This window comes from Artemia franciscana, chromosome 5 (assembly GCF_032884065.1).
Source record: "Artemia franciscana chromosome 5, ASM3288406v1, whole genome shotgun sequence".
NCBI classification, from domain to species: Eukaryota; Metazoa; Arthropoda; class Branchiopoda; order Anostraca; family Artemiidae; genus Artemia; species Artemia franciscana.
In genome coordinates, this window is record NC_088867.1 from 33,801,975 (window position 1) to 33,829,435 (window position 27,461).

The window sequence follows — 27,461 nt, forward strand, 5'->3', positions numbered from 1 at the left end:
ATTTTTAACTTACGAAGGAGTCATCGGATCTTCATGAAACTTCATATTTGAAAGGACCTCGTAGCTCAGATCTCTTACTTTAAATCCCAACCGTATCCAGCGTCATTGGAGGGGGGGGGAGACCGAAAATCTTAGAAAATACTTAAAGTGGAGAGATCAGGATGAAACTGGGTGGGAAGAATAAAAACAAGTCCACGATACGTGACTGACGTAACTGGGCCGGATCCGCTCTCTTTGGTGGAGTTGGGGGGGGGGGGGAATAATTCGAAAAAATTAGAAAAAATGAGGTATTTGTAACTCACGAATGGGTGATCAGATCTTAATGAAATTTGATATTCAGACGGATCTTGTGCTTTGGAGCTCTTGTTCTAAATTCTGGCGAGATCCTGTGACATTGGAGGGAGTTGGAGGGGGAAACCGGAATTCTTGGAAAACGTGAAAATTGGGGTATCTTTATCTTACGAATAGGTGATCGGATCTTAATGAAAAATGATATATAGAAAGATCTTATGTCTCAGACTTGAATTGGATCTGGGAGACATAGGGGGTTGGAGGGGGGGAAACGGAAATCTTGGAAAACGCTTAGAGTGGAGAGATCGGGATGAAACTTAATGGGAAGAATAAGCACAAGTTCCAGATACGTGATTGACATAATTGGAACGTATCCGTTCTCTTCGGAGGAGCTGGGGGTGTGTGTGTTAATTTTGAAAAATTAGAAAAATTGAGGTATTTTTAACTTAAGAACGGGTGACCAGATCTTAATGAAATTTGATATTTAGAAGAAACTCATGTCTCAGAGCTCTCATTTCAAATCCCGATCAGATCTGTTGACATTGGGGGGATTCGGTGGGGCAAATCGGAAATCTTGGAAGACGCTTAGTGGAGGAATCGGGATGGAGTTTGGCGGGTAGAATAAGCAAATGTCGTAGATACGTGATTGACGTAACCGTACTGGATTCGCTCTCTTTGGGGGAGTTAGGGGGTGGGGTCCATTGCTTTGGCGAGTTTGGTGCTTCTGGACGCGCAAGGACGATGAAAATTGGTAGGCGTGTCAGGTAGCTGCACAAATTGACTTGATAAAGTCGTTTTCCCTGATTCGACCATCTGGGGGGCTGAAGGGAGAGGAAAAATTAGAAAAAATGAGGAATTTATAACTTACGAGTGGGTGATCGGATCTTAATGAATTTTGATATTTAGAAGGATATCGTGACTCAGAGCTCTTATTTTAAATCCCGAACCGGCATTTAGCCTCTGATTTTCCTTTTAAACAATCTATTGTTTCTTAGAATTTTGTTAGAGCTCATACCATATGAGCTTTTGGCTCTTGGCTCTCCTGGCCTCGTCACAAGTGCCATATGAGCTCTTAGCTCTTTTTTTATGAGTAAACAACAGCAGCATTTTAAGAAATTTCTTGTGAATATTTATCTCGATTTATGAGCAGTCAGCCCAACCAATCGTGCGACAAACCATCTTTTGGACCACACTGTGGTGGTTTTTTTGTGGATGGTGAAGACCTCCCTTCACAAGAGTGCAGACGGTCTGGTATTAAAATCTCCTTTTGTTAGTACTAAAGCTTATTCCAGTAGGCAATGCATAGAACACCCCCCTCACTATATCAAAGATCACATGATGGGTCAAATTCAATAGATAACACAATGGTTGAGGTGGGGGCGTTTGTCACTATCCACAATGAAAATTAAAATGACTTTCAAGAGGTTATTTCTAGGAGCTCCAGAAAAAGGAAAAAAATTTCCCCAATCAAAAATAATTCCCCTCCCCTTGCTCCAACTCCTTCAAAAAACCTTGGAATACACTTAAAAATTTCTCCTGATACTCCCTGTGAGATAAATAAGATAACTCTATTAAGGGTTGCAATATTCAAATTGTTAAAATCAATGCTTTCTTTAAACATTAACCGTGATGGATCTTTGCTAATTGCTCTCCAAGATTCTAAATCAGCCGTCATACTACAATTTAAAACCCCTTCTTAACATCCCAATAAAGTCTGTTCTGTGGACCCCAAACCTCTACCCAACTACAATAGTTCTGTATAACATCCCTCCAGAAATATCTGTTCAGGAGCTAAAGGAAGGGCTCTTGACAGAACTGGTAACTCAATCTCGGTTGCAGATGTCACCCAACTGGGCAAACTAGATGGTAATGGCCAAAAGTCAAGTAGGTCTTTCTTATTCACACTCAGAGAAAAAATAATATCCCAGGCTAGATAAACTCTAATTTCTTTAGCAATGAGAGAACCTTTAAAGTCTAAGAGTCACATCCGATACCATTTTTGTATCGGCCTATTTTTAGTTTCTGTGTGTACCTTACTGCTGAAGTTGTCAACCCCTTTAAACTTTCAAACTGATATATCACTTATGAAGGAATTTTTCTTCAAAAAAATGGATGACATATACTTTGATCAGCTCATCAAGAGCTATCGACTGCCGTCAAAAAAATCTATCTGTCTTAATTCAAAAGTTGACTTTTTTGCCGTAGGCCAAGTTTCTAGCGTCAACACATAGAAAGCAGCAAAGGAGGAACTCTAATTTCTTTAGCAATGAGAGAGCTTTTAACGTTTAAGAGGCACATCTGATACCATTTCTCTACCGCAATCCCAAGTGCAAAATACCAAATGATAAACTCAGCTGAAATCATGAACAGAAATGGGTAAAAACAATAGATTTTTGGCCCCAGGCAAGATTTCTACGAAGCTTTTCAAAGTAGAAAGTCTTATTCATCAATCTGACCTAAGGTCCACACTCTCCGTAAAAACCGCAGAGGATAGACCTTTATCACTTTCTAGGAATAAGCTGAAATCGGGGTGCTTAAAAAAAAAAGAAGATGAAATTATAAGTCTCACAAAATATCATTATCACTACAAAAATCACCATCAGCTATATCACTATAGTCCATCTGACTATACCTACATACAGAGCTCAGAAATCAATTATCTTCTTATGTTTATCAAAGACTCCTAGAATCAAAAGATTTACTGAAAGAAATCTGAGCAGATTCAAGATAAATAAGAAGCAACCAATTCAGTACCTCTGCTCATCTTACAGAGTGAATCAAAAGAAAAAGGGCTGAATAGTCTTGACTGAAAAGCCCTCGTTTGCTGAAACAGAAGAAGAAGATTTTACTTAGCGAGCGGAAATTGGCGTTTCAAAACTATCTAAAATTACATAACCGGAATTATTTTTGCCATTTAAATATTAATTCTTGCTTTTTGGAATGTTTCTTTGAAACTTAAATGATTAAGATCATGCTAATGTTCCTGAGCATTTAAAATGTCTCAGAAGTTTTTAAGAGCGGATTTATATAAAACTGTTATTCCGCCTTTATAGGGATCGTTTTTAGATCAATGGTTAAAGTTGTCATTTTCCAGAATAACTTCTTATTTTTTGGGAACATCCTTGTAACCATAAGAGTCAAAAAGTCCTTTAATGCTGCTACGTCATAAACGCAAAAAAATAAAGTCGAACTTCTTGTCGACGGTATCATCGCATCCTTTTATGTTATTTATCTTTTTCTGTGCAGGATGTTGCTTGGCACTTGCTTCATGAATCCCTTTTTGGCTCGGTGGCTGATGACCAGAAGCTTATGATATGGGACACGCGAAGTAATTCTGTCACTAGACCCTCCCATACTGTAGATGCTCACACGGCAGAAGTAAATTGCTTATCTTTCAATCCATATTCAGAATTTATTTTGGCAACTGGTAGTGCAGACAAGACTGTGGCTCTTTGGGATTTGAGGAACCTTAAACTGAAACTACACTCTTTTGAGTCTCATAAAGATGAAATTTTCCAGGTATTCATATTTTCTTTATTTTTGGGCGCCTTGGTCTGATCACATAGCATAATGTTGGAGTCCCGATTGTTTTTGTTTAGAAATAATAAAATGCCATTTGTTTAATGCATAAGATTACTAATCATCTTTCGGGGATTGAGGGTGTCTGTGTTTGTTTGTAGCTTGGTCATGACATCTAAAAATAAAATATATTATATAAATAGTTTTCGTGATTTTGTAGAATGTTCTCTTTTTCATATTTGAGATGAATAGTTATGTGAAATTTTTTAAGAGTAATAAGTTCTGTCCATGGTCTAAAAGCCAATTATCATTAGTTATTTGTTATTTTGTTCAGCCTAAAATGGCTACATACTTAGCCCTTTAAAAGCTCATAGCATGTAAACAGGGATAACATTGTTCTCTATTCTGCATTTGTTATCACACAAATTCATTATAAGTTTGTGTTATCCGTCGTCTTGGAGTAAAAACGATAATGAATTGTGATTAATGATCATGAAAGCTTACAATTAATTTAACTAAGAGGTGCAGAATGGAAGCATCATCAAACGTGTGCCATCTTATCTTATCTGATAAATTAGATTCTTGCATATAATAATCACTAATCGCACAAAACCTAAAGTAGTTATTGTTTTACTATTCCTAATGGGGGGGGGGGAGGACGATATCAATTTAAAGTCTGATTCAAGTAATGTAGTCGTAATGAAGCTGCAATTGAAATATGCATTAAAGAAATTTGTTTTTAAGTCAAAGTTTATTTTGAGAGCTAAGTTTATTTATTTACCTGTGAAATATTATTCAATTTTCAAAGTATCTTAATGTGCAGTGGTCCTTCTAGGTCCAGTGGTCTCCTCACAATGAAACTATTTTGGCTTCATCAGGAACTGATCGTCGCCTACATGTGTGGGACTTGTCTAAGATTGGGGAGGAACAGAGCGCTGAAGACTCAGAGGATGGACCTCCGGAGCTTCTCGTAAGTTCATCTTCTCACTTTTGTCTGAGTTATTTTATTTTAAGTTTATTTGTTTTAAGTTTGTTAAACTATTTATGTTTTCATATTTTAACAGTTGTTATGAATCTTAATGAAACTTTGTCAAACCTCTTTGTTTTCAGAACTCAATTTTTATTATTATTATTTTTTCTATTTTTATTATTATTATTTTTTCTATTTTTATTATTATTATTTTTTCTAAGTGAATTTTGCATAATAGGATACAGGGAAACCAACGGTAACAATTAAGATAAATCATAAAAAAAAAAAAAAAAAAAAAAAAAAAAAAAAAAAAAAAAAAAATGGGTTCAAATTTTTTAAGTCCAGTAAGACTAATTTGAAAATGAACATTAATTTTGTGAGGTTGTAAAAATTCATCCAAATGTTTGCTTTTTGTGTTTGTAAAGAAGGATAATTATGGGTAATTGTAACATCATAAATTATATATATGGGTAATTGTAATAATAGATTGGTTTTTCCAAATCTGATTGGCTATCCAATTTTTCAAGATTTCAAATTTTTAAAGGGGATCCACACAGACCGAAGGAGTCCTAACGTAGATTGGTATTTGATGGAGAATATTCACTGCCTATTGTAGCAATAAAAGAGGAGCCAGATAATGATGGCGTCAGTGTTTTGCGTTGCAGCAGTTGTGAGGGCTAAGCAAAGTCCGAATGTCTATCCTCCAAGGAAACTAGAAGAGATAATCGCTGCATTTGACAAAAAAAAAGAAATTCGAGCGTAGAAATGCACATGCTTGCTATTCAGGACCCTGCTATTTCCATATAAAAACTTCGGCAAAACGCTGAAAGTTCTTTCATTTATGAGAACAAAGCTCTTTTGACCATGCAACTTCGAAGAGAAACCACTTGAAATATTGGGGCGTTAAAATGGGGTTTTAAGTAGTCCCAAAGCCAAGTCGAATGTTAATCCAATGGTGTAGGCGCAATTATGCACGATGAGAAGGTGCCGCCAGTCGATCGGTGTTAGTTCTATTTTTTGCATTTTTTTTTAGTTACCTTTAAAGAATTTTTAAGCCAGAATGTGGACCAATGCTTTTTAGAATTCCCCCTTCCTTGTAGACTAGACTTTGGGATGCGAAATGCCTTCTCAACTTCATTAGCTTGACCAAACCTCGGACAGAGTAAGGACAAGTCATCAAGCTTAATTTCTCTCAAACATTCGCTTAATCTGAATGATCGAAATTCAGGCCTTAAAGTGCCTGATATTTGAATTCTTCTAAAAAGAATAAAAATACATTTCCTTGTACCATGTCTCCACGCCTGCTTTATAAAACCTCAAGGAAATTCAATGACTGTATCTTGGTCTGATTATTAATTTTCTGGTTTTATGGCCTGAATTCCACTTTGACTATCCTGTACCTATGTGGTAATTCCTCGAGGTTTCTTCCTCTCATTCCAAAACTCTGATAAACCATGTTTTGTCTGCTTTATCATTGTTTTTCATTCAAAGGTATCGCGAAAACTTTAGTTTAGCAAACATTAAAATATGACCTATAACCTCTCTTTTAACTTTTGAGTAGCTCTTTTTAGTTTCCTGCTTTTTTTATTGAACCAGAATTAAAAATTCCAGAAACTTACCTAGAAATATGAATTCAAACACTTCCTATAAATAAAAGCTTACACAAGCTTGCAGTTGTCATACATAAAAATAAACGTTTTTACTCGTTTTGGAATCAACATTAAACGCTTAGCAGGAACCTTCGCCATTGAAAATTCTTTCTGGTGCAATAGTTATTGTTGACAAGGAAAGAGCTTTCCTGCCAAAAGCTGTAATGCAAGGCAGCCGAGTCAAATATCTTTTCTGAATACAGTTGTTAGATTGGTTAGATTCATTGCATCAATCAGGGTAGGATCTTTTGATTTCTTTGCGTGGGCTGAGATGAAGAATAATTTTATAGAATTTTTTTTCGCAAGGAAGGAGCAGAGATGAAACTGGAAGAGTGAAAACGAACATAAACTATTGTTGTACTGATTACGTAAGATATATCTACTAGAGTAACTCAAATAAGCAGCACAAATTTTTTTTCAGTAGTGTCCCAGTATCGAAAACGAACCGTAAGATATATCTACTAGTGTAACTCAAATAAGCAGCACAAATTTTTTTTCAGTAGTGTCCCAGTATCGAAAACGAACCGTAAGATATATCTACTAGTGTAACTCAAATAAGCAGCACAAATTTTTTTTTCAGTAGTATCCCAGTATCGAAAACGAACCGTAAGATATATCTACTAGTGTAACTCAAATAAGCAGCACAAATTTTTTTTCAGTAGTGTCCCAGTATCGAAAACGAACCGTAAGATATATCTACTAGTGTAACTCAAATAAGCAGCACAATTTTTTTTTCAGTAGTGTCCCAGTATCGAAAACGAACCGTAAGATATATCTACTAGAGTAACTCAAATAAGCAGCACAAATTTTTTTTCAGTAGTGTGCCAGTATCGAAAACGAACCGTAAGATATATCTACTAGTGTAACTCAAATAAGCAGCACAAATTTTTTTTCAGTAGTGTCCCAGTATCGAAAACGAACCGTAAGATATATCTACTAGAGTAACTCAAATAAGCAGCACAAATGTTTTTTCAGTAGTGTCCCAGTATCGAAAACGAACCGTAAGATATATCTACTAGTGTAACTCAAATAAGCAGCACAAATTTTTTTTCAGTAGTATCCCAGTATCGAAAACGAACCGTAAGATATATCTACTAGTGTAACTCAAATAAGCAGCACAAATTTTTTTTCAGTAGTGTCCCATTATCGAAAACGAACCGTAAGATATATCTACTAGTGTAAATCAAATAAGCAGCACAAATTTTTTTTCAGTAGTGTCCCATTATCGAAAACGAACCGTAAGATATATCTACTAGTGTAACTCAAATAAGCAGCACAAATTTTTTTTCAGTAGTGTCCCAGTATCGAAAACGAACCGTAAGATATATCTACTAGTGTAACTCAAATAAGCAGCACAAATTTTTTTTCAGTAGTGTCCCAGTATCGAAAACGAACCGTAAGATATATCTACTAGTGTAACTCAAATAAGCAGCACAAATTTTTTTTCAGTAGTGTCTCAGTATCGAAAATTTTTAACACACAATTGTAATTTTTGAAAAGTCAAGATGATGCTTTTAAAAGCATTAAATATAGGTTTTGGGTCTAATAACTCTTAAAACATTGCAAAAAATATTTCCGACTTTTCACGTTGTCTTAGGGTTATGCCATTATTGTTATTAGGTGCTTTTTCCTGGAAAAATTCCTCCAATATGCAAAACTGAGGTAGGACCCCGCCATCATTACTATCTTTAAGAATTTTCATCTACAAATTTTAATTAGTTTCCATTAAGAAGAAAATAAATAAACACCATCTTATCCATTATGAATTTTTTTTCACCACATGTTTTTTAGTTGTCACTTAGTAGAGGGGGTGGGGGTAGGGGGTAGGACGCAAGTGGGAGGGATAGTGAAACTTAAGATAAGAATATTCAACTATGGAGATTACAATAGTACCCTCGTTATGGTTCTCAGTCTTTCAACTCAAGAAATGACACCAAAAAGTTTCAAACGGCAGTATGTCACTTGACGGAGGAGTTATGAAGACAAATTCATACTTTAAAAGTACTGCCTTTTTTCAAGTTTGAGGCTCAAAACGTCCTGGTTGTGGTTTTAGATTATAGAAAATCAGTTGGCTTTACTTGATTTTATATTTCTCTTGTATCTTGAACCGCTTTGAGGAAAATTGGGTATTTTGGCTCAGAATTCGTATTTTCGCGTGTTTTGACCTCTCTGGGCAAAAATTAATGTTTTGGGGCGTAAACTGGCAAGACAGCACTCGGGATCTGCTGATCATGATCTGAGGATCTGCTGAGGATGTATCAAAAAGATTAGTAACCACTGCATCATTCATGTCATTATTTGTTGATGATTTATAAATAAACACGGAGCTCAGTGCAGCATTCACATCGGGGTTGCAGCGGTGGTTAGCAACCTCGTAAGATTCGATCACGTCCAATACTAAGAAATATAATAACCCATGACTCCTAATAACTGTATTTTCAGATACTGGATAATGAACGTCGTCATAGCTTTAAAATAAAAATTAAATTTTAGAGTTGTTTTTTGGGAAGGGAGGCTTCTCGAAAAACGAGGGGGTGTTTTTCGAGAAGGATGTCAACGAATCATTTTTGTGGTGTCTAAGGCGCCCCGAAACTAGTCCTCGAAGCTGCACCAAAAACCAGGGGTACACAGCCGAAAATATTCCAGTGACCCATCATTGCGAACGCTTCGGCACGCCACCAATATGGTCGGCGACAGCGACCTGCCTTGAATTTCTGGTGCCGAATTACTTTTTGAGATTAATTGCTGAGCTAAAAGATAAATACAAGGCGTATTTCTCCCAAAATTTTACTTTCCGCCATCACAGACTGAATCTGAAAATTTTTCTCTTTTATGCATTTCTATTTTCTTTTCTACTTTTTTTCTAATTTTTCTCTCAAGCAAAATAAATCATCATTAAATGTTAATTGAAATCCAGTGTCCGCCATCTTCGACTACATTTCTTTATTGTAGTCCCATAATATATTTTTTTATCTCTCTTAGTTTTGTTTTCTTTTTTGTATTGAATAAATTGTCCGTAAATGGTAATTGAAGTCTTAAACTGTAGTTTCGCTTTTCATCTTTTCTCTCTCTTTCAAAAAAAGAATTGAATTGCCATATTTGGTTTTTCATATTGGACCAGAATTTCTCGAACTTTCCGCGGAGATGCGCGCAATAAATTGGTTTTCGTTTTTCTCTGGCACATTGATATTTGGCACATTGTATATTTGTTTTGAAGATTGCTGTTTTCTAAAATGTTTCCCGAAAAATCAATTTTATGCGTTTCATTTTCTATATAAGTTGGCCTAGCCCCTTTCGTCCCCCTCCGTCATAGAAGTCGTTTCTAGGGATAGGAGATTCTTGATATCTCCAAATCCTTTCTTATGACAACGTTGAGTGCAAGAGTTGGTACTAAGTCTATCTTTATTGATTTTCTCTGGACCGTACCGTCTTTTTTGTACTTTCTGCTCTAACCTAAGCTTCCATAATAATATAATGTTGTGCCTATAGTTTATCTCAGCTCAATTGATTAGATCGGTTCGCATATAAGTTTGGTCACTGCAAGAATTATTTATAATTTCTGTTCAATTTTCCGTGTATATTGCTCGATTCTGCAAACTCATCATTTTTTTTCTTTACTATTGGTCATAGCCCAAGTTTTTATTTTGTAAGTTACTTTCTCATCTCTATTGGGGAAATTTTGTAGTAAAATACACTAACGAATATATTTTATCCGCTTATTATTATTTCGAACTGGAAATCAAGAATTTGTTTTTTAGACAAGGCTGCTTTGTCTTCCATTTTGGCTTATTTGTCGTTCTACCTACCCCCCTAGTCAACAAAGTCACATGTTTTTCCGCCTTAGAATTCAAGATTCAGTGCGTCGCTTTTCCTTGGAATCAATCAGTAGAAAAATTATTCTGAGTATCCGATGGCCTATATATTGCTTGTGATACAAGATCACCCGGAATTCCCCAGCGGTCTTCCATGGTTTTATAAACTCTTGGCCACTTTTGTTTTCACCTGCCTCTCTTTCTTCCCTTTCTTTCCTGTCTGCTTCTCTGTGGGCCTCTCTTCTTTCGTCTGCCTCCTTTCTCTTTTCCATTTCCTGCATAAACCATTCGAAGGTAAATTTAAGTTTATCACGTCTTGGGTGGAAAGTTGTGCATTTTGATGCTCAATTGCCATTATCCCCGAATGCGAAAATCAGTACGATATTTGTCGGTAATATCGCTTAATTAAGCAATGGATAGTGACAAATTCAATAATTGCCACACAGCAAAAATCACGATGTATAAATACTATTACGAATTATCGGCGATATGCAGCACAATAGTCCAGCAACCTCTGAAATAACCAGACTATCCACACTTAATTAACGCTACATCCACCAAAACGTTACCCTTAACTGAGATACTGGTGAAACCTATCTAGGCCCCATTTTTTAATGAACTTATTAGTTCCGATCGTTTCTATATCTGTCTATCAATTCATATTTCGCAAACTATCTCTGTTAACACCATGCCTGGTAAGCGATTAGACTTCTAAAAAGCTTTGTACAAAATGAAAGTTCGAGATGCCAGTATCGTATCGTATTCAGTATCGTATTTTTGTTCAGTTACCCTTTCAGCGTTACCTAGAAAGGATCATCTTTTAGTTCTAGTGTTTGTTTTAAGGTTTGGTTTTTATATTGTCCTTAGGACTTTTATTTTACACTGAGAACGGTCGAGTGGAGGTTTTGATCGAAGTATTTGCATAGCTTTCTCCTATATTCTACTGGCTGTTTACCCTCGTTTTTCTCTTCTTTGCATTTTTTTTTTTTTCGTTTCGATGCGGACCCACGAACAATTCTCTGACGAGTGATATAAATCTATGAAAAGCAAAATTACAAGGGTCATAGCGGGCGATAAAGTAAACTGATTAAAGATGGGAATGGGGGGGGATACTGATGGATTAACTGACCCCACACAGGGAAAACCAACCTGTGACACAAACCACGAATCCAACCCAGATACTGGTTGCTCTAAATGTAATTTCCTCCTGCAGATTAGACCAAAAAGGAAAAATAAGATATCACATGTGGAGAGCGCTAATTAGCTAGATCTTAACTTGGATGCAAAACGGTCTGTCTGTGCTGCACTTAATTCTTATCACTCCCAGACTGCTTAAGAGAGGCATTCGGCACCATGTTTTCATCAAAATTACCATTTGAAATTTGTCAGCAATTGATATTACAATGTTAAAAAGTGTTTCTTGATTTTCAGTTCATTCACGGCGGTCATACTGCGAAGATATCTGATTTTTCATGGAATCCCACCGAGCCTTGGGTGATATGCTCCGTCTCTGAAGATAACATTATGCAAGTTTGGCAAATGGCAGAAAATATCTATAATGATGAAGAGCCAGAAACTGTCGCTTCGGAATTGGAAGCTTCTAATCAGTAGGGGACGGAAAATATTTTATACTATTTTTTGCTATTAAAAAAAACTTTTTCGATTTTTTGCTGTATCTTTTTTTTTGTGAAATAAGAGGTATCCAGTAAAAGTGGCTATCTCCACAAAATAGGCTGTTTAGAAGATTCACGAAGAATTTAAATTGTGGATTTGTATACTGTATCAAGGCTGCTAACATGTTTGACTGGGCAGTTCCATAGGATTCTATTTTGAATAAGAAGGCAGTTCGAAAAACATGTGGAAGAAAGCAGTTTTGTAATATGGGAAATATATGAAAAGACAAATTGCAAATACGCTATAGAAAAATCTCTTCGTCTGAGGGGAGGAGGAATGGCTATAGAGTAAAATGACGTGTGGCATTCCCCCCCCCCTCTTAGAGCTGACATTTTCTTGCTATTATTTTTTTTTATTGCAACGTCTAGAGTATGAATTTATCCAGTTAACATAAGGGTAGGTATGTGGGTTGCATCCTTTTTATCCTTGGTTGTTCTTTTATCTTTCAAAATGAAGGAAGGCTGTAGTCAACAGAATTCATAATCCTTAATGGGAACTATTGCGTGACCATGTGGCGTTTAGCTGATCTGCGAGCAGTAAAATATGGTCTAACTGATAGAATATGGTGGCACTAAGTATTTGATCGAAGGTTGCTCGCTTACTGATTTCAAAAAAACTAAGTGTATTTTTTTTGCTGTAAAAAAATCTTTAAAACTAAAGTTTCTCCAAGGATTTAGCTGCTGACGGATATCAATGCCACTAGTAATAGGTATTACCGACGTCTACCCTGCAATTACTGTGTAACTGTCAATTTTAAAGTTGAGATTCACCTTAGAATATTTTGTCCTATTGTTCCAGGATATGCCTGGTCATACCATCGTCATAGGATATGCAATTATTTTATGCTCTCAAACTGGAAAATGCCCTTATTATCGCTATTGCAAACAATCATTCAAACAATAAGTAATTTGTGCATATGAACTTGAAGGTAAATTTGCTTTTACATTGAAACAAATCTTGATATTTAATAGTGACTAGCTCCAACTTCCTGGCTTTTGAGCATTTATATAAAGCGTATTGGTGTTTGTGCTAATTCTGATATATCCGTTTTCTAAGCCTTGGTTCGTTTTATATCTAAGTCTTTGAGCGAAATTTGTTGAATTTTTTCATCATGATTTCCTTGCTGGTTCTGAATTTCGATATAGTCCCTCTGCTAAATTCCAGCAAATCTCTTTTGCCGATATCCGGTAAATTTGCTTTGCCAAGTTATTTTTTTATGATAGATTTCCTTAAAAATCATTGTTTCAAATTTAATAAATGTTTACTGGCGGAGTCTCAACACCATTAAAAACTTGCTGTATTAGTTACCTTCTTAAATGTCTAATTAACACACTAGGATAATTGTCATTTTATTCTTGAGTTTTGGGTCATAGGGTCTGAAATCAGCAATTTTTATTGAATTAATAAGTTCTGGCGCCAGTTGAAGTCCTCCTTCCTATTTATCCTTGACAGAGTTATAATAATTATAGGATTTGTAGTCCCCTGGAAGGTGATCGCCAGTCTCGGCATTAATTTCACTTACTTTTTTGCTGAGCAGCGCTAAAATAACCCGCTTCTTTATTCAATTGCTATTTCTATTTGCTAAGCTGTTTCCAAATACTTTTTCTATAAGGTAAATACTGTCAATTATATCCTTAGGTATTTGATTTCATTAGATTCGTAATCCTCATTATCCATTTCATTATCCTCAGTAATCTTTTTTTTTCGGAATTAGCAAACGCAAGCCCACGGACAAGTAGCATTCGAGGGGGTTTAATCGTTTACGTCATACGCATCTCATAAAACGTTTGGATTAGTCGGATAAGTAACCGGACAAGTAAAGAACACGGGATATTAAAGAATGAAATAATAAGTTTAGTGAATTCTTGTCATCTCAGAAAGGGGTTAGGTTAGGAAAATGATACTTTCACAAATGAGTCTACAGGCTAAAGTAGTATAATTGGGACATACCTGTGTCCCAGAAAGGTATTTTCAAGTACCCACCTCCACTCCTCCCCCTAGAGGGTCCTGACCTTTGATGACCATTAAAAGTATGTTTGTTATAAAAGCGAAACCTTGCAAAATGGATCTTCTGCTTGAATAAAATACAACAAAATTGTTTTCAGCTTCACAACTTTACTCAATCCTAAGTTAGACAAAATTCTAGTTAATTGACTTCTTGGTATCTCAGAAAGGGTTTAGGTTAGAAAAATGAAACTTTCGGGGATGAATCTACAGACTAAAGTATGTCCCTGGAAGGTAAGCAACTAGGCCTACTTCCACTCCTTCTCCCATTAGAGGGCTCCAACCTTTGATGACCTTTAAAAATGTTTGTGTTATAAAAATGAAACCTTGCAAAATGGATCTTCTGCTTATTGAAGTACAACAAAATTGTTTTCAGCTTCATAACTTGGCTCAATTCGATTTTATATGGTTTTAAGGATATGCAAATACATGGCCTAAATTTTGGAAAAAAAAACATTAATATGGCTCAAAATTCTACTCAAATAACAGGAATTGCATTTTCAGAACTAGAGGCAGAGAAAAAGCAACTAGTAACTGAAAATTAAGGTAAAATGTTGTTTTGTCAAAATTTCAATAAATATAGACCTGTCATGTACACAAATTTCAGGGCCCTCTAGAGGGAAAGGAATAAAGGTGAGTACTTTAAAATGCCTACCCAGGACATACTTTAGTGTGTAGATTTATCCATGAAAGTTTCATTTTCCTAACCTAAACTGTTTCTAAGATAGCAAGAAGTCAATTAACTAGAATTTTACCAAATCAAAAGTCATAAGTTGCCTTATGCCTGGAAGATTGCTCAGGTGTTTGCAGCTTTAAAACCTTCTTACTCATCTACTGATCTTAAGTCTTACCATCTTATATTGGTATTACCTGTGTTTAGTAAAGTTCTTTAAAGGCTTGTCTTATCAAGAGTTGAGTGGTTTGCTGAAGTCAACAATCTCTTTCCTAGTGAACAAACAGGTTTCAGAAAAGGACATAGCTTTTTAGACAACATTACCCAGCTAGAAATTAATGTTTGTAATTCTCTTAAAATAAGACATGCCACAATGGCTGTTCTGTTTGACTGGTTGGATGCCTATTGACTTCCTTTATTCTTTTATAAGTTTTATGAAGTCCTTTCTAACTGATAGATGTTTTTACATTCAAGTAAATCAGTCTAGATTTACTGGAGTAATGTACCATTACAAGAGGTCTTCCTCAAGATGTAATATTGAGCCCTCTTCTATTCAACTTGTATGTTTCTGAATTTCAAGTATTTCATCCATAATTTGGCCTCTATGCAGATGATTTGATTATTTGGAAGTTGGGAAGGGATATTGGCCTTCTTCAAAGTCTTGTTCAATAGGATATAAGTTTAGTCCAGATTTTCTCTTTAGCATTTGGCTTCCCAATCTCAGTCAGTAAAACTAAAGCCATTATATTTACTAAAGGTACTACAGATCCTCCTAATCCACTAACAATTTTCTCAAGGGAGATCCCATATTGCAATTCAGTGAAGTTACTTGGTTTATTAATGAATTCTAAAATGCAGTGGCATGAACATATTAATTCTTTGAAATCTCTGATTATTTGGAGACTTTGTATTCTACAGAGGCTTGCTGGAAGTAAATGGGGATGTCGCCCAAAAATTATTTTGGATTTTTACAAATTATGTATTTGTTCAAATATAGATTATCTAGTAGCAAATATCTAGTATCTAGTAGCAATAGATTACTCTAGTAGCAAAGGCTTGCATGTTAATTCCTAGTCCTTCCTCTAACCTCAATTCACAAGATATTATCAGGCGAAGATCCAATATTAATCACAGTAAATTCACTTTATCTCCATTTCATACAAGATTAAATATGGTGCTATATTACCAGCTGAAATCAGGTGCCCTACTTCTAAATAGCTTGTTATTTGATTGGAAGCTACATCATTCCCCTTTATGCCAAGTCTGCTTTTCAGCAGATGAACCAATCCAGCATATTTTATTTGATTGCCAGGCTCAGAGTGAGGAGACTAGTGCTCATAAGCGTTTCTGCTCCTTGGCTAAGATTCCAAATACTTATACAGCTATCCTGGATTCTAACCTGCTATGGGAAATTGATTGTAATATATTTAAAGCAGCAATTGATATCTTAAAGAAGAGGAATATTGTTTAATAATGATTAAAGCTTGAAGAAGTCAATTTTTAAAAGGATGTGATTTATCTATAGTTTTTGATTGTGCTGAAGATAGCAGGAATGAGTAGGAAGAGCTGTGTTGGTATTGGCCAGCCTAGTGACCTTAAACTGCTGGGGACAGGTAGCTCAGGTACTCACACTTCCCACAATCAATAACAGTGTATTATTGTTCATAATTGCATATATTCATTGTTTGCTGACTGGAGGAGAATAGTGCTTCCAGTGGCCAGTTTTTCTAAAGAAGAAGTCAAAGAGGTGAAAGGACTTGTTGTTAGTCCATATACCTCCCTACAATTTTTGGAACTGGAACTAGAAAGCTAAAGCAAACTGTCAAACTCTATGTGTTTAATATCAGGTATTTGTCATATGGATAGCTGTCCTTGCGAAGTGGATTGGTGTGCTGGACTCAGGATCTTTTACCTGAGAGGGCAAGGGTTTAAATCTGAGTGTATCCATTTATTTAGTTTGGGATAGGGGTTGTGGCAAGACTCTATAGCTCAGCTGGAGTCTACCCAACTCTAGATGGGTACCTAGAAAAATCTAAGGAAGGTAAACAAGAAGGGTGTGTGGTTGGCCCCCAACCCCATTTCCCTGGATGAAGGGCCAAGAAATGGAGATCAGCACTGCTGGTAGGGACTGTAAAGTCTAATGCCATATTCTTTATTGATTCTTTTTTATTTACTTGTTGTATGCTGATGACTTAAGTATCTATTTCCAGTTTATTGGATAACCTTGCTAAGATTTTTGAGTTTTATATGTTTGTTGGCCTTGCTTTAATTGTATCTAAAACAGAGTTTTTCATGAGGCCTGAGGCCTAGGCATTGACTATGGTTCTATGGCATCTATTATTGGGCTTATTAAAGAAATATATCTTGGTCTCCAGGATACTTAAGCTCTACAGTTTAAATCCATTTGATAATGGCCATCCTTTAGACATATGATATTTATCAAGTGGGATGATCTGCATAGCTTACATTGTCTGAGCCCTTAACCTTACTTAACCCTCAAACATTCCTTGCTGATGAAGTGTTTTTTTGTACTCAATTGTCCTGTATATGCATAAAAAGTGATGATTTGCAAATGAATTGTGGAACAAGCTTTGTCTGAGCCATATCAATGATGTTTTTTTTTTTACAATTTAAAAAATGTATTTGCATATCTTTAAAACCTTATAAATTGGGATTGAGAAAGTTGTGAAGCTGAAAACAATTGTGTTGTACTTCATTCAAGCAGAAGATCTATTTTGCATGAAATTCACTTTTACAACACATATTTTTATAAGGTTTACTGATGTAGAAAATTATTCATAAAATTTGCTCTGCATTTTTTTTTCAATATTTGCTGAAAACATGAGACATCAAGACCATTTTTATGCAAGTTCAGAATGTTCTCTAAGATAAATGCCATGGAATATCACTGTTGTGGCTTGGTGAAAGGATAGATCTGTAATAAATTATTCTAATGATATAAGTATATCATCTTGTCGGTTGGATTTACAGCTGTAGGCTTGTTGCAAAATCACCTGTTTTACCTGAATCATTTAACATCACTTATGTCCTGAGGCCCCATTTTGTATCAGGATATAAAATGTAAAATGCAAGCTGCAGTTTTTTACGTTGAACTATTCCAAAACACAGTTTTGTAGTTTGAGGTATTCTAATTTTACAGGAAGAATATCAAATTTGCATCTCCTGCTTGCTTTCTGTTTCATAATTTATTTATTTTTAATTTTGTTTGCTTTGTAATGTTTTATTTTAAATCTGTTAAAACAAAAAGTTGTATTACTACCCAATCAAATTAGGTTCATAAGCAGTTAATTTCTTCATTCTTTTTACAAAAAGAAACTTTTTCATCCAAATTAGACTCAAGTATCTTATATAAGGCAACGATTGACCCAAAAATTAGGAAGCAATGTTTATAAACTAGTAACAGCGTGTTTTTGTGACAATTACTAGGTAACATTTGATTTTTTTTGTAATTGACATATTCTTGAAATAAGACCTTCCCCTAATTAATTTTGGTATTAGAAATATTGAAACTTTCTACATTTTTTGTTTTTCTTTCATATTTCTGTTTCATAAGAATTCAGCATTTATTCCAGGGCCTGTTGACAACTTGGAGTATCAAAAGATTCTCAAAGCTGCTGCTGGTTTTGCCCATTCTTTGGCTCTTGATCAGCAGGGACAAATTTTCAGCTGGGGATTGGATTCCTCTGGACAATTAGGTAAGTTGCAAGCACGTTTTTGGTGTTATAATTTGTATTTCAGCTCACTCGCTTGGATTTCAACCCTTATAATTATGTTCTGTTGAGGAACTTAATTGAGCTGTAAAGTAAATTAAGTTGCATTTACACCTGGATACTGCAGTGTGTGGCAGAAAACTGGGTGTAGTTTTGTCTCTCCACCATTGATTAAACACTTTAGTTTTTCACCCTTCAAAACTTTAAAGTAGTTTGTCCCAAGAAGAATCTCTCTTTCTCTCTCTCTCTCTCTCTCCCTCTCTCTCTCTCTCTCTCTCTCTCTCTCTCTCTCTCTCTCTCTCTCTCTCTCTCTCTCTCTCTCTCTCTCTCTCTCCCTTTCAGGCTCTGGGGTCCAATTTGAGAATAATTTTAGAATATTTTTAACTGAATCCATAAATCATTCCTCCAGGGGGAAAAGACGCATACAAGAGAAGAAAAATAAAAGGGAATGACAAGTTTTCAATTGTTAATTGAAATATTGTTATTTTTAAAGCACAATTTTTAAGAAATTTACTGGATGGACAAATTTTTACAAAGGTATCAGCAATGTGAATTGCAGCAATGCAAAGTTGGAATGACGAGCATGCCACTTCGTCAAAAAGAAAAAATATAACCTAGAAGAACTGACAAATCACTATTTTTATTTTTTTAAATGTATCTAATAATCTTTTTCAGCAATTGCTAGATATGGGTTCTGTGCATTTACTTAAATGTTGTCTCCAGTTACATATAAATTATTATATTAATACTGATAAGGGGAAATGCCAAACTATTCTGTCATCACCAAGTCAAAATTCAAGTAAGGAGTTGCAATTTATTTCTCCATTTGTTGTTGTACTCTTGATATGGATTTCACTTATTTTTGTGTGCAGCCTTATACTTTTCTTTTTGCCACCGTACTTTCCAGATTGGCTTCTATGCTGGGGTCACATCAAAGCCCATAAATTGTCGATTTTTTCTTTGTTTGAAAAATTTTGAATCTTTGAAATGTTTATCAAGACCCAGAAGAAAAATCTTTCTTGGATTTTTAAAAACATTTTAAATGAAAAGCATAAGAATTCGGCTTAATAAATAGAGTATAAAGTAAAGCTCACCTGTGCTTCCAAACTTTAGTCTCCAGATCGCGCATGAAAAATGCAAGATCAAAATTCCGTCGGCAATCCTTCAATTTGTTGCAATCCAAGTTTTTACTACCACTCACGATCTGGTAGGGCAACGGGGAAGAAGCTACAGGGTTCTGCTCTGCCTCAAGGTTTGTTGCTTGACCTAAATCTATTGACTTGTCTAGTTCTTTGGTGTACTGCATTATTAGGTATTTTGGATATTTGCATTGACCAAGCTCCAAATACTTTTTACAAAGGCGCTGTCTATGTGTGGTAACACTTTTAAGATGTAAACCTTGCTTTGATTCAATTTTCCCCATGATTTCGGCTTTGTGTGCTCAAATTTACTGAAGGCTCCTGACTACTTCTCATTTCTAGGTTTCTGCATTGCATTGAAATAATTTATGAAAATTTTACACTCTATTAACAAGCAGCTGACTATACCAGCTTGTCATTCTGGTCTCTAGGGGGTATTATTGGCAATCTGAAATGATTCTCTCTGGCAACCGACTTCTAAAAATTTTAGGTAGCTGAAAATATTCTCTGTGACTGTTAAAAAACAGGAAAATACATCGAAAAATGGTTCCAATCATCTTACAGGTTATTGTCTTCTGCTCATGATAGTACCGATTTTGTTCTGAAAGCAATATCCTTCATAGAGTACACTTGTGAAAAAGACCTAGACATTTTCTAAGATTTCTAAGCAATTAGAGGAAATAGAGCAAAATCCTTGCAAACATTTTATACCATCTTCAAGAAGCTATGGCCTGATATTAAAAGCAGTATCTTCTGCCAACAAATACTTTAGTACTTTTTAAATATAAATTTTCAATTTAACATGGGATTTTCGAGTTCCATCAGTTCACTTAATCACGGCCATAAGGAGGTAAATGTTTTTTTTTTTCATATAGACCTCTTTCAAACTGAATATTTGTTTTGTTGTTTGCCCACCATGTTCCATTTTTGTCTCTCCATTCATATAGCCTTTCTATTTTAATTTTTCTGATTATATTTTCGATTGTGCCAATTTTTTTTGGTGTTGTTCCTATTATTGGTAGCCCTGCCACTATTGCTTTTTTTTTAGCAGCAATATCAGCTTCTTCATTCTCTTATGTTTTTGTGTCCAGGTACCCACATAATGGTTACTGATGTGTTTGTGGATGTTGCCAGTTCATCCATTACTAACTGAGTAGTCGCTATCTCTCTTGAGGTTTGTTTTGGTGATTGCAATGCTTTAATTGTACTTTTTGAGTCAGAACAAATTACTATCTTCTGAAGAAATTGACATTAAGTAATTGTCTGCTTTCCCAATAGTAACAAGTTCAGGTTCAAATATGGAGTGTGAGGGATCCAGCTTGAATATTTCTGTCTTATTCAATATTGGTATGTCAAAAGCAGCTCCTACATCATTATTTTTGGATCCGTCCATATTCCGTATATACCTTTATGTTATATATAGTCTGTCACCATTAAATGGTTGAGTTTGATATAGTTAAATGGATCTTCTTTTTCAAATTTGTTTGTTAAATATTTGATGCTACTACTTGTCCATGGGGGTATTAGTGGTAAGTCTTGCAGGTGTTACATTTCACTAAAATTGAATATTATATCCTTTGTCTTCAATAAACTCTACTTTTTCTATCATCCATTCTTTATTCCGCTTTCGTTTTTTGTTAAATGTACGGGTAAGTCCTCTTTTAATAATTAGAGCTTTGCATGGGTGGGATGATGGGGGTAGCCATATCTTTTTCAGGTACTTCAGCATCTGTTGTTCTCTTCTGGTTTGCAGGTCTGCATTTCCACTTTCAATTAATAAGAAGGAGATGGGCGTTGTACTTCTTGCCCAAAAGGCTATTCCTAATGCGCCATTTTGGATGACTTCCACTTTGTTTAGTGTGATTTCTGATGCAATATTGTAAAAAAGTGAGGTACAATCAATCTTTGCTCTAATGTATTTACAGTAGAACTCAAGCATAAATACTGTATTTGCTCCCCAAGTTTTCTCGGATAGTATTTTCATGATGTTCAGTCGTCTTATGCATGACTGTTTTATATGTTCCACCATTGGTTGGAGGGTCATCTTTTGATCTATCAAACATCCAAGATAAGACTGCCTAGAGACTCTTTCTATTGTTCGATTTTTCAACATCATATCTGGGATATTAGTTATATGTCTATTTGTGAAGACCATCATTTTCGTCTTTGTGGTTGAAAATTCTGTGTCTAGATCCTCAACCCAAAATGTCAGCTGATTGATCATTTGTTGTAGTTTTGTTATTATTTCTGTCTCTTTGTGCCCTGTTAGTCAGAAGCAAATATCGTCAGCAAATACTGAGGACTTTATTTCATCATCATTCAGTGGGCTGTTGTATTGACTTATATTGTAGAAATCTGGACCCAGTGCTGAGCCCTGTGGGACTCCTCTTTTTGATGTTACATGAATATGGGAAAGGCAATTTCCTGATTTAACTTGGACAGTTCTTTCTTTTTGATATTCATGGCAGACTGATATTAGGGGACCCCTTATTCCCAAGCTAATCGGTCCATCCAAAATCTGTCTGTGGGATACAACATCAAATACTGACTTAATGTCCATGAAGACGGTTATCATGATCTTTTGGTTCTTCAGGGAATATAGGGCATCTCGTTAGAGCAATGCAAGATTGTCAGTGGTACTTAAACTTTTACGAAATCCACATTGAAATGCAGGTAGAAAATGGTTGGTTTCCACAATCAAGTTTATTCTATTCTTTATTAATCGTTCATAAAGCTTCCCCATTATAGGTAATAGGGCTATAAATCTATGATTTTCTAGTTTCGTTGGATCTTTATGGAACTTGGGTAACATGATTGCTTCTCCCTTTTTCCATATTTTAGGGAATTTCCCTGATTCCCAGCAATTGTTAATTATTTGAACAAGCATTTTTATCCATTTTGAAGGAAGTCTTTTTTAACTAATATGGATATATTTGGTCATTGTCTGGTGCTGTCACCGGTAGGTTTTTAATTCTAATTTCTAACTCATTTATAGTAAAAGGTTGATTGTAGGGTGCGTCAATAGATGTGTCTCTAGCTCCTTTTATTTTCCAGAGGTTTTTTCTTACTGCTGATTTATTTCTTCTTTGTCTATAACTGATTTGAGATATTTTGCACCTTCATTGGCTGTTTCCTGATTATCTATAATTTCTTTTCCATCTGATTGAATTTGCATGTTTACCTGGGGTTGTTCATTATAAAAGCCATTCATTTTCTTTATAAACTTAGATCTTTGTTGAGGGATGTCTAAAATCAAGTTTTTCCAGGTATTGCTTCCAGCTTTTACATTTTTCTTCCTTTACTGTTTTTTTTTTTTAATATGGCTTTAGTTTTCTGTAAGTGTAGATAATTTTTAAGGGTGAACATTACTTCATATTGTCTTGGAATGTCTTGTCTTGGTATTGTTTTTGGTCTTGGTATTGTTTTGGAATGTTTCAATTGTTTCTTAAGTATTGTTTGAGCTTGCAAAAGTATTTTCTAGATCTTGCACTTCTAAGATTTCTTGGTATTTGTCCCACTTCACTTGTTTGATGTTTATTTGTTTTCTGCAGCTCTCTTTTTCATACTTTGTGGGTTGATCTCTTATTTCATGCATTACTGGTAGGTGATCACTCAACAAATAGATTTCACTTGCTGACCAAATCGTCCATTTAGAAGCTATATTAGCTGATGTAATTGATAGATCTATTGTAGTGTATGTGTTTGTTATTTTGCAGTGACGTGTTTTCAGATTTTTTGGCGTGATTAGACATGCATCTAAGTTGTCTTGTAGAAATACTTCCACTGAAATTCCAGCACTATTCGAGATACCACAATCACGCCAAATATTATTGTGTGCATTTAGGTCTCCAAGGATTATGTATTTTTCACAGGACGGGATAGTTTTCACTATTTCCTCAATAAACTTGTCAATTTTCTTATTTTCCCCCTTTGGGTTGTAAATATTGATCATGTTGAGTTTTTGACTATTTTAAAGATATACTGTGCATCCTACTGCCTCTATCATTTGGTAATTTTTATCTTGTGAGATTTCTGTATTTAAAAGCTTGAAATGGTACTTTTTACTTATGGCTATTAGAGTGCCTCCTCCACTGCCTTCTATTATATTTTGTCTTCTGATATTAAATCCAGTGAGTTTAAATTTTTCATATAGGACTAGCCATGTTTCTTGTAGGCATATTATGTCTACTTTGTAATCGACTGCAAATTTTTTTAACATATCTGTTTTTGTGCTTGTCAGTGATTGTGAGTTCCATGAGACAACTACCAGAGTGTACTTTCATTTGTAACTTTGAATGTTCTGTCTAATTCTGGTTCATTGATTTCTCTTGGGCTTATTTTAATATTTCTGATTTGTTCAATAACCTTGTATAGGCTATTGATTTTTTCTTCAACTGGAATTGAGCTTATGTCAAATATTCTTGGGTTTCGGGGAAACTGGTGTACCTTGAAGAATAAGGGAAGGATATGGTTTATGGGAGCCGAGGCACCTTAAAGAATCAGATTTATCTGAGCAACTTTCACTACCTTGTAAATTAAATTTTAACTTGAAGTTCCTTTTCTGCATTTAAAATCCCCATTAATTGTCTTATTACAATCTTTCTTTTTCTCATTATAGGAGCTGTTTTTGGATGGGGGAGAAACGATAATGGACAATTAGGGCTCGGGGATCGCTATTATCGTGCAACACCTTATTTGTTGAGTTCCTTAGAAGATAAAAAAATCGTCTATATGTGCTGCGGAAGAGATCAAAGTGTCGCTCTTAATAAGGTTTCTAATTTTCTTTTTTAAATACTTGTATTTAGTTTCAAGTTTATCCCCCCCCCCACTTCTGTGGCACTTAAGATAACAAAAACAATGCACTGTTCTGTTAAAATGGTCAAGATTAAGTGGTGTAAAGGTAAAAAAAAAATCCTTCTCTATAGTCTTACCCTTCCTCTATATTCAATACCTGGGTGAAGTCTAGGTAAGTTGTGATAATAAGATTTTAACTTGATATTATTGTTTTGCATCTTTTAAAAAACTTAATCAATGGTCATATATCGTCACTCGACGGAGAACACCCATTTTTTCTCTTGCATTATCCCGCCAGCCATAGAGCTGATATTTTATATAATAACGAGGTTGAGGTAGTCTAGATTGTAAAAATGTAATTGTTAGATTAATGTTATAACAAACTTGATGTAGAAAAACGAAGTGTAAAATAAAATAAAGAAAAGGAAAACATAGAGGTATAAAAACGAAGATAGTATTTCAAGCTTAATACTTTCATTTTCTTACAGAAATTAATTTCCTGCGAGATACCAAATTTCTGTTATTTGATTTCTCTAGAAACTATCATGTGAGCCTAATTTGACTTCAAGAGATCGTGTTTTACGAGCCTATCACATGGATGAAAGCTAAATGATTTGTTCCAAATAATATGTTTAATGAACACTAAGAAAGTCTATGCAAATTAAACTAAAGGAAACTTGAACTTCTGTTTGAGATATGTCCTTCCTCCTTTTATATGCTTGTGTCATCATCAAACCATTGGTTAATATTTAGATTTCTTATTACTTTTTGAATAAACTTACTGTGTTTATTTACCAATACAATATAAAAAGCCACATAAATTTGCAGTAATGCAGTAATTTGCCGTGTTTCACCTTGTTAAATGAAGTGATGCGTTTATCTACGATATAAACAGCCACATGCTCTTTGTGGTAAATTACAATATTGTCTTACATTTAACTAAGATTTTGTTTTTATTTATTTATTTGTTGTTTTCTTAGATAAATTTAAAATATATATTGTAAGGCTTAATTCATTTTTTTTATATATGCTTTGTTTATTTATAACGAAAAGAACCGTATCAAATTTGCAGCTAGGGTGCTATCTCATAAAACTATTTGTTATAAAGGGGGGCATGAAGTCCTTCATGAATTTTTGTTTTCTGTTTATGGTACATTCAAAGGCAAAGGATGTTGACGGCTTTTTTTGTAGCTTAAAAAAACAGTTCCTTCAAAATTTTTCTACAATCCGTATAGGATTTTGTGAAAATGCTCTACGTCTGACTGAACTTTCTTCACATGCAAAGGAAAACAATGGCACCGTACAAAAAGAATTTTGTCAGGCTTTTATAAAATACGTTGATATTTTGTGCTTGTTCTTTTATAGTCTATTGCTCTTTTCAAACGGTACCATAACTGGTTTTGATTTCATCTCCTCTTGCCGAGGAAAATGGTGCATATCTTAATGAGAATAGCCCTAAATACTGTGCTATACTCGATAAATGGGTACCTGGAGAAATCTGGGGAAGGTAAACAGGAAGGGTGTGCTAAAGCACAGGATGGTTGGCCCCTAACCTCCCATTACACTTTCTGGCTGAAGTGCCAAGAAACGGAGATCAGCACCGCCGGTAGGGACTGTAAAGTCCAATGCCGTATTATTTACCTTTACCTTTTATTGTAGTGGTTCTATTATGGTTTGTTTTCTGTTTTTTAGCCGAAATAAGTCTCTCATTAGGCTGTTCTATGCCCTTAGGATAACTAGTCGACACTTGACCTATTACTAGTGACTTTTGGTCTAATTTAGATGGTACAAGTACAAGACATGTAGCACTATGCATTTGAATTGACTTTGAGTCCTCTTCCATCCCCAAAACCATTTTTTTGCCAATCTATGTTTAAAGATGGTTATTTGTTTCGTGGTATTTGTTTTTTCTTTTTCTTTTGGAAATAGATACTTATCGGGTAGACTGGCATGACTGGAAAACAGTAAAAAGTACGATGTAGTCTATAAAACATAATATAAACCATTCTGAGCTTCTAATGAAGTTGTTAATCTGTATCATTGATTTAACCCTTTGTTTTGGCGCATCATTCGTCTCAAACTCGGGACCTGAAAAACTACCGAACTTTGCAGTTTTGTGTCACTTTTGTCATTTTTCTGTATCGTAAAATTAAGGATACTTCTTCTTCTTTGTTATAGGCACCATGTCATAATGAGAATTTATGTCTATCGCTTGAAGTTCTTAAAAAATTCCATGCCATCAGTCAAAAGCGCTTGAAGACAATAGGATTTGAAAATTTCTACGTCCCTGAACTCACGAGGAAAGTCGATATTCTTTATTTTTTTTCACTGTCTAAATAAATGGATTTATCCCTCTTGAAAATTTGTTTGTTCTTCATAGAACGGCTGTGTGGTGTTAGACAAGAATACCTAATTTAAAGTGTTATGTCAAAAATAGTCCAAGAACCTTTTGAATGTAAGAGTAAAAAACATTTCATGTAATTTCAGTAAAAATTACCATCATTTAAACAGAAAAAAAGAAATTTGAATAATTAGTCGTTACTTTTGTTTTTGACCCGTTTGTGACCATGCTTGTGTTTGTGACCCATATACAAATACATACAAGAAAATATCCATCTATTTTACCTTTATCATTATATTCAGGGAAGTTTTCCAAATACATTTGGATTCAAAAAGCTGATTTTATCTCCATTTCTATCTTCTGTTTCCAATCGATTAACGTCCTTGCTCTTTTCTAGGTTTAGAGCTGAGCTGTAAGCTGAGCAGTAAGCTGAGCAGTAAATTTCGAAATTAAATCTGTAAGGTCTGTATATCTGTTGCCGTCTTTTTGTGTGATAGCATTTATTTTCACAGAAAAAGGCGTTGCAGCAGATGTGGCCCCTTATAATTTTAAAGTTTAAATAAAAACCAAGGGTTCTCAACCTTAAGTAAAGTTTATTTTCACTAAAACTGTTGTTTATTCTTTTTTATCTCCCCTTTTCATGTTTTAAAAGAAATGGAACCCTTAATATTTTCAAATCTATTATATTTTTTGCTCATCCCTTGCTAAACGAATTTACTGCTCATCTAAGCTCTTCTACTCCTTGTGTGGCCTCTCCTCCTCAGCCAAGGAGCCGCATCCTGAGTCAAGAAACCATCAAAAAAAAAAAGAATCGTATATTTTATTTTCTTCATCTTAATAAAAAAATTAGCTTTTTTAAGTGAA

At 34.9% G+C, this 27,461-nt stretch overlaps 2 protein-coding genes across 8 annotated transcripts in view; both read left to right on the forward strand.

Annotated features, from left to right (window-relative positions):
* Positions 1-11,907, forward strand: part of LOC136027305 (histone-binding protein RBBP4) — a 40,482-nt gene extending 28,575 nt beyond the window's left edge. The window contains exons 6-8 of the mRNA XM_065704415.1: positions 3,538-3,810; positions 4,646-4,780; positions 11,673-11,907. Of these exons, the coding sequence (XP_065560487.1) occupies positions 3,538-3,810; positions 4,646-4,780; positions 11,673-11,852 (588 nt within the window). The 3' untranslated portion in view covers positions 11,853-11,907. The remainder of the gene's footprint in view (positions 1-3,537; positions 3,811-4,645; positions 4,781-11,672) is intronic.
* Positions 11,908-13,690: 1,783 nt separating this feature from the next.
* Positions 13,691-27,456, forward strand: LOC136027306 (probable E3 ubiquitin-protein ligase HERC4). Of its 7 annotated transcripts, none has more exons than XR_010617567.1 (4): positions 13,691-13,767; positions 18,186-18,308; positions 24,081-24,232; positions 26,435-26,618. XR_010617567.1 is itself a non-coding variant. In XM_065704417.1 (4 exons), the coding sequence occupies exons 1-4, from the start codon at positions 13,933-13,935 to the stop codon at positions 26,998-27,000; spliced, it is 294 nt and encodes a 97-aa protein (XP_065560489.1). In that variant the 5' UTR covers positions 13,918-13,932; the 3' UTR covers positions 27,001-27,456. The 7 variants fall into 7 exon arrangements, 2 of the variants coding, with proteins under 2 accessions (XP_065560489.1, XP_065560488.1); XR_010617571.1 differs by having other exon boundaries at positions 13,713-13,731; XR_010617568.1 differs by having other exon boundaries at positions 13,740-13,880.
* Positions 27,457-27,461: the final 5 nt, after the last annotated feature.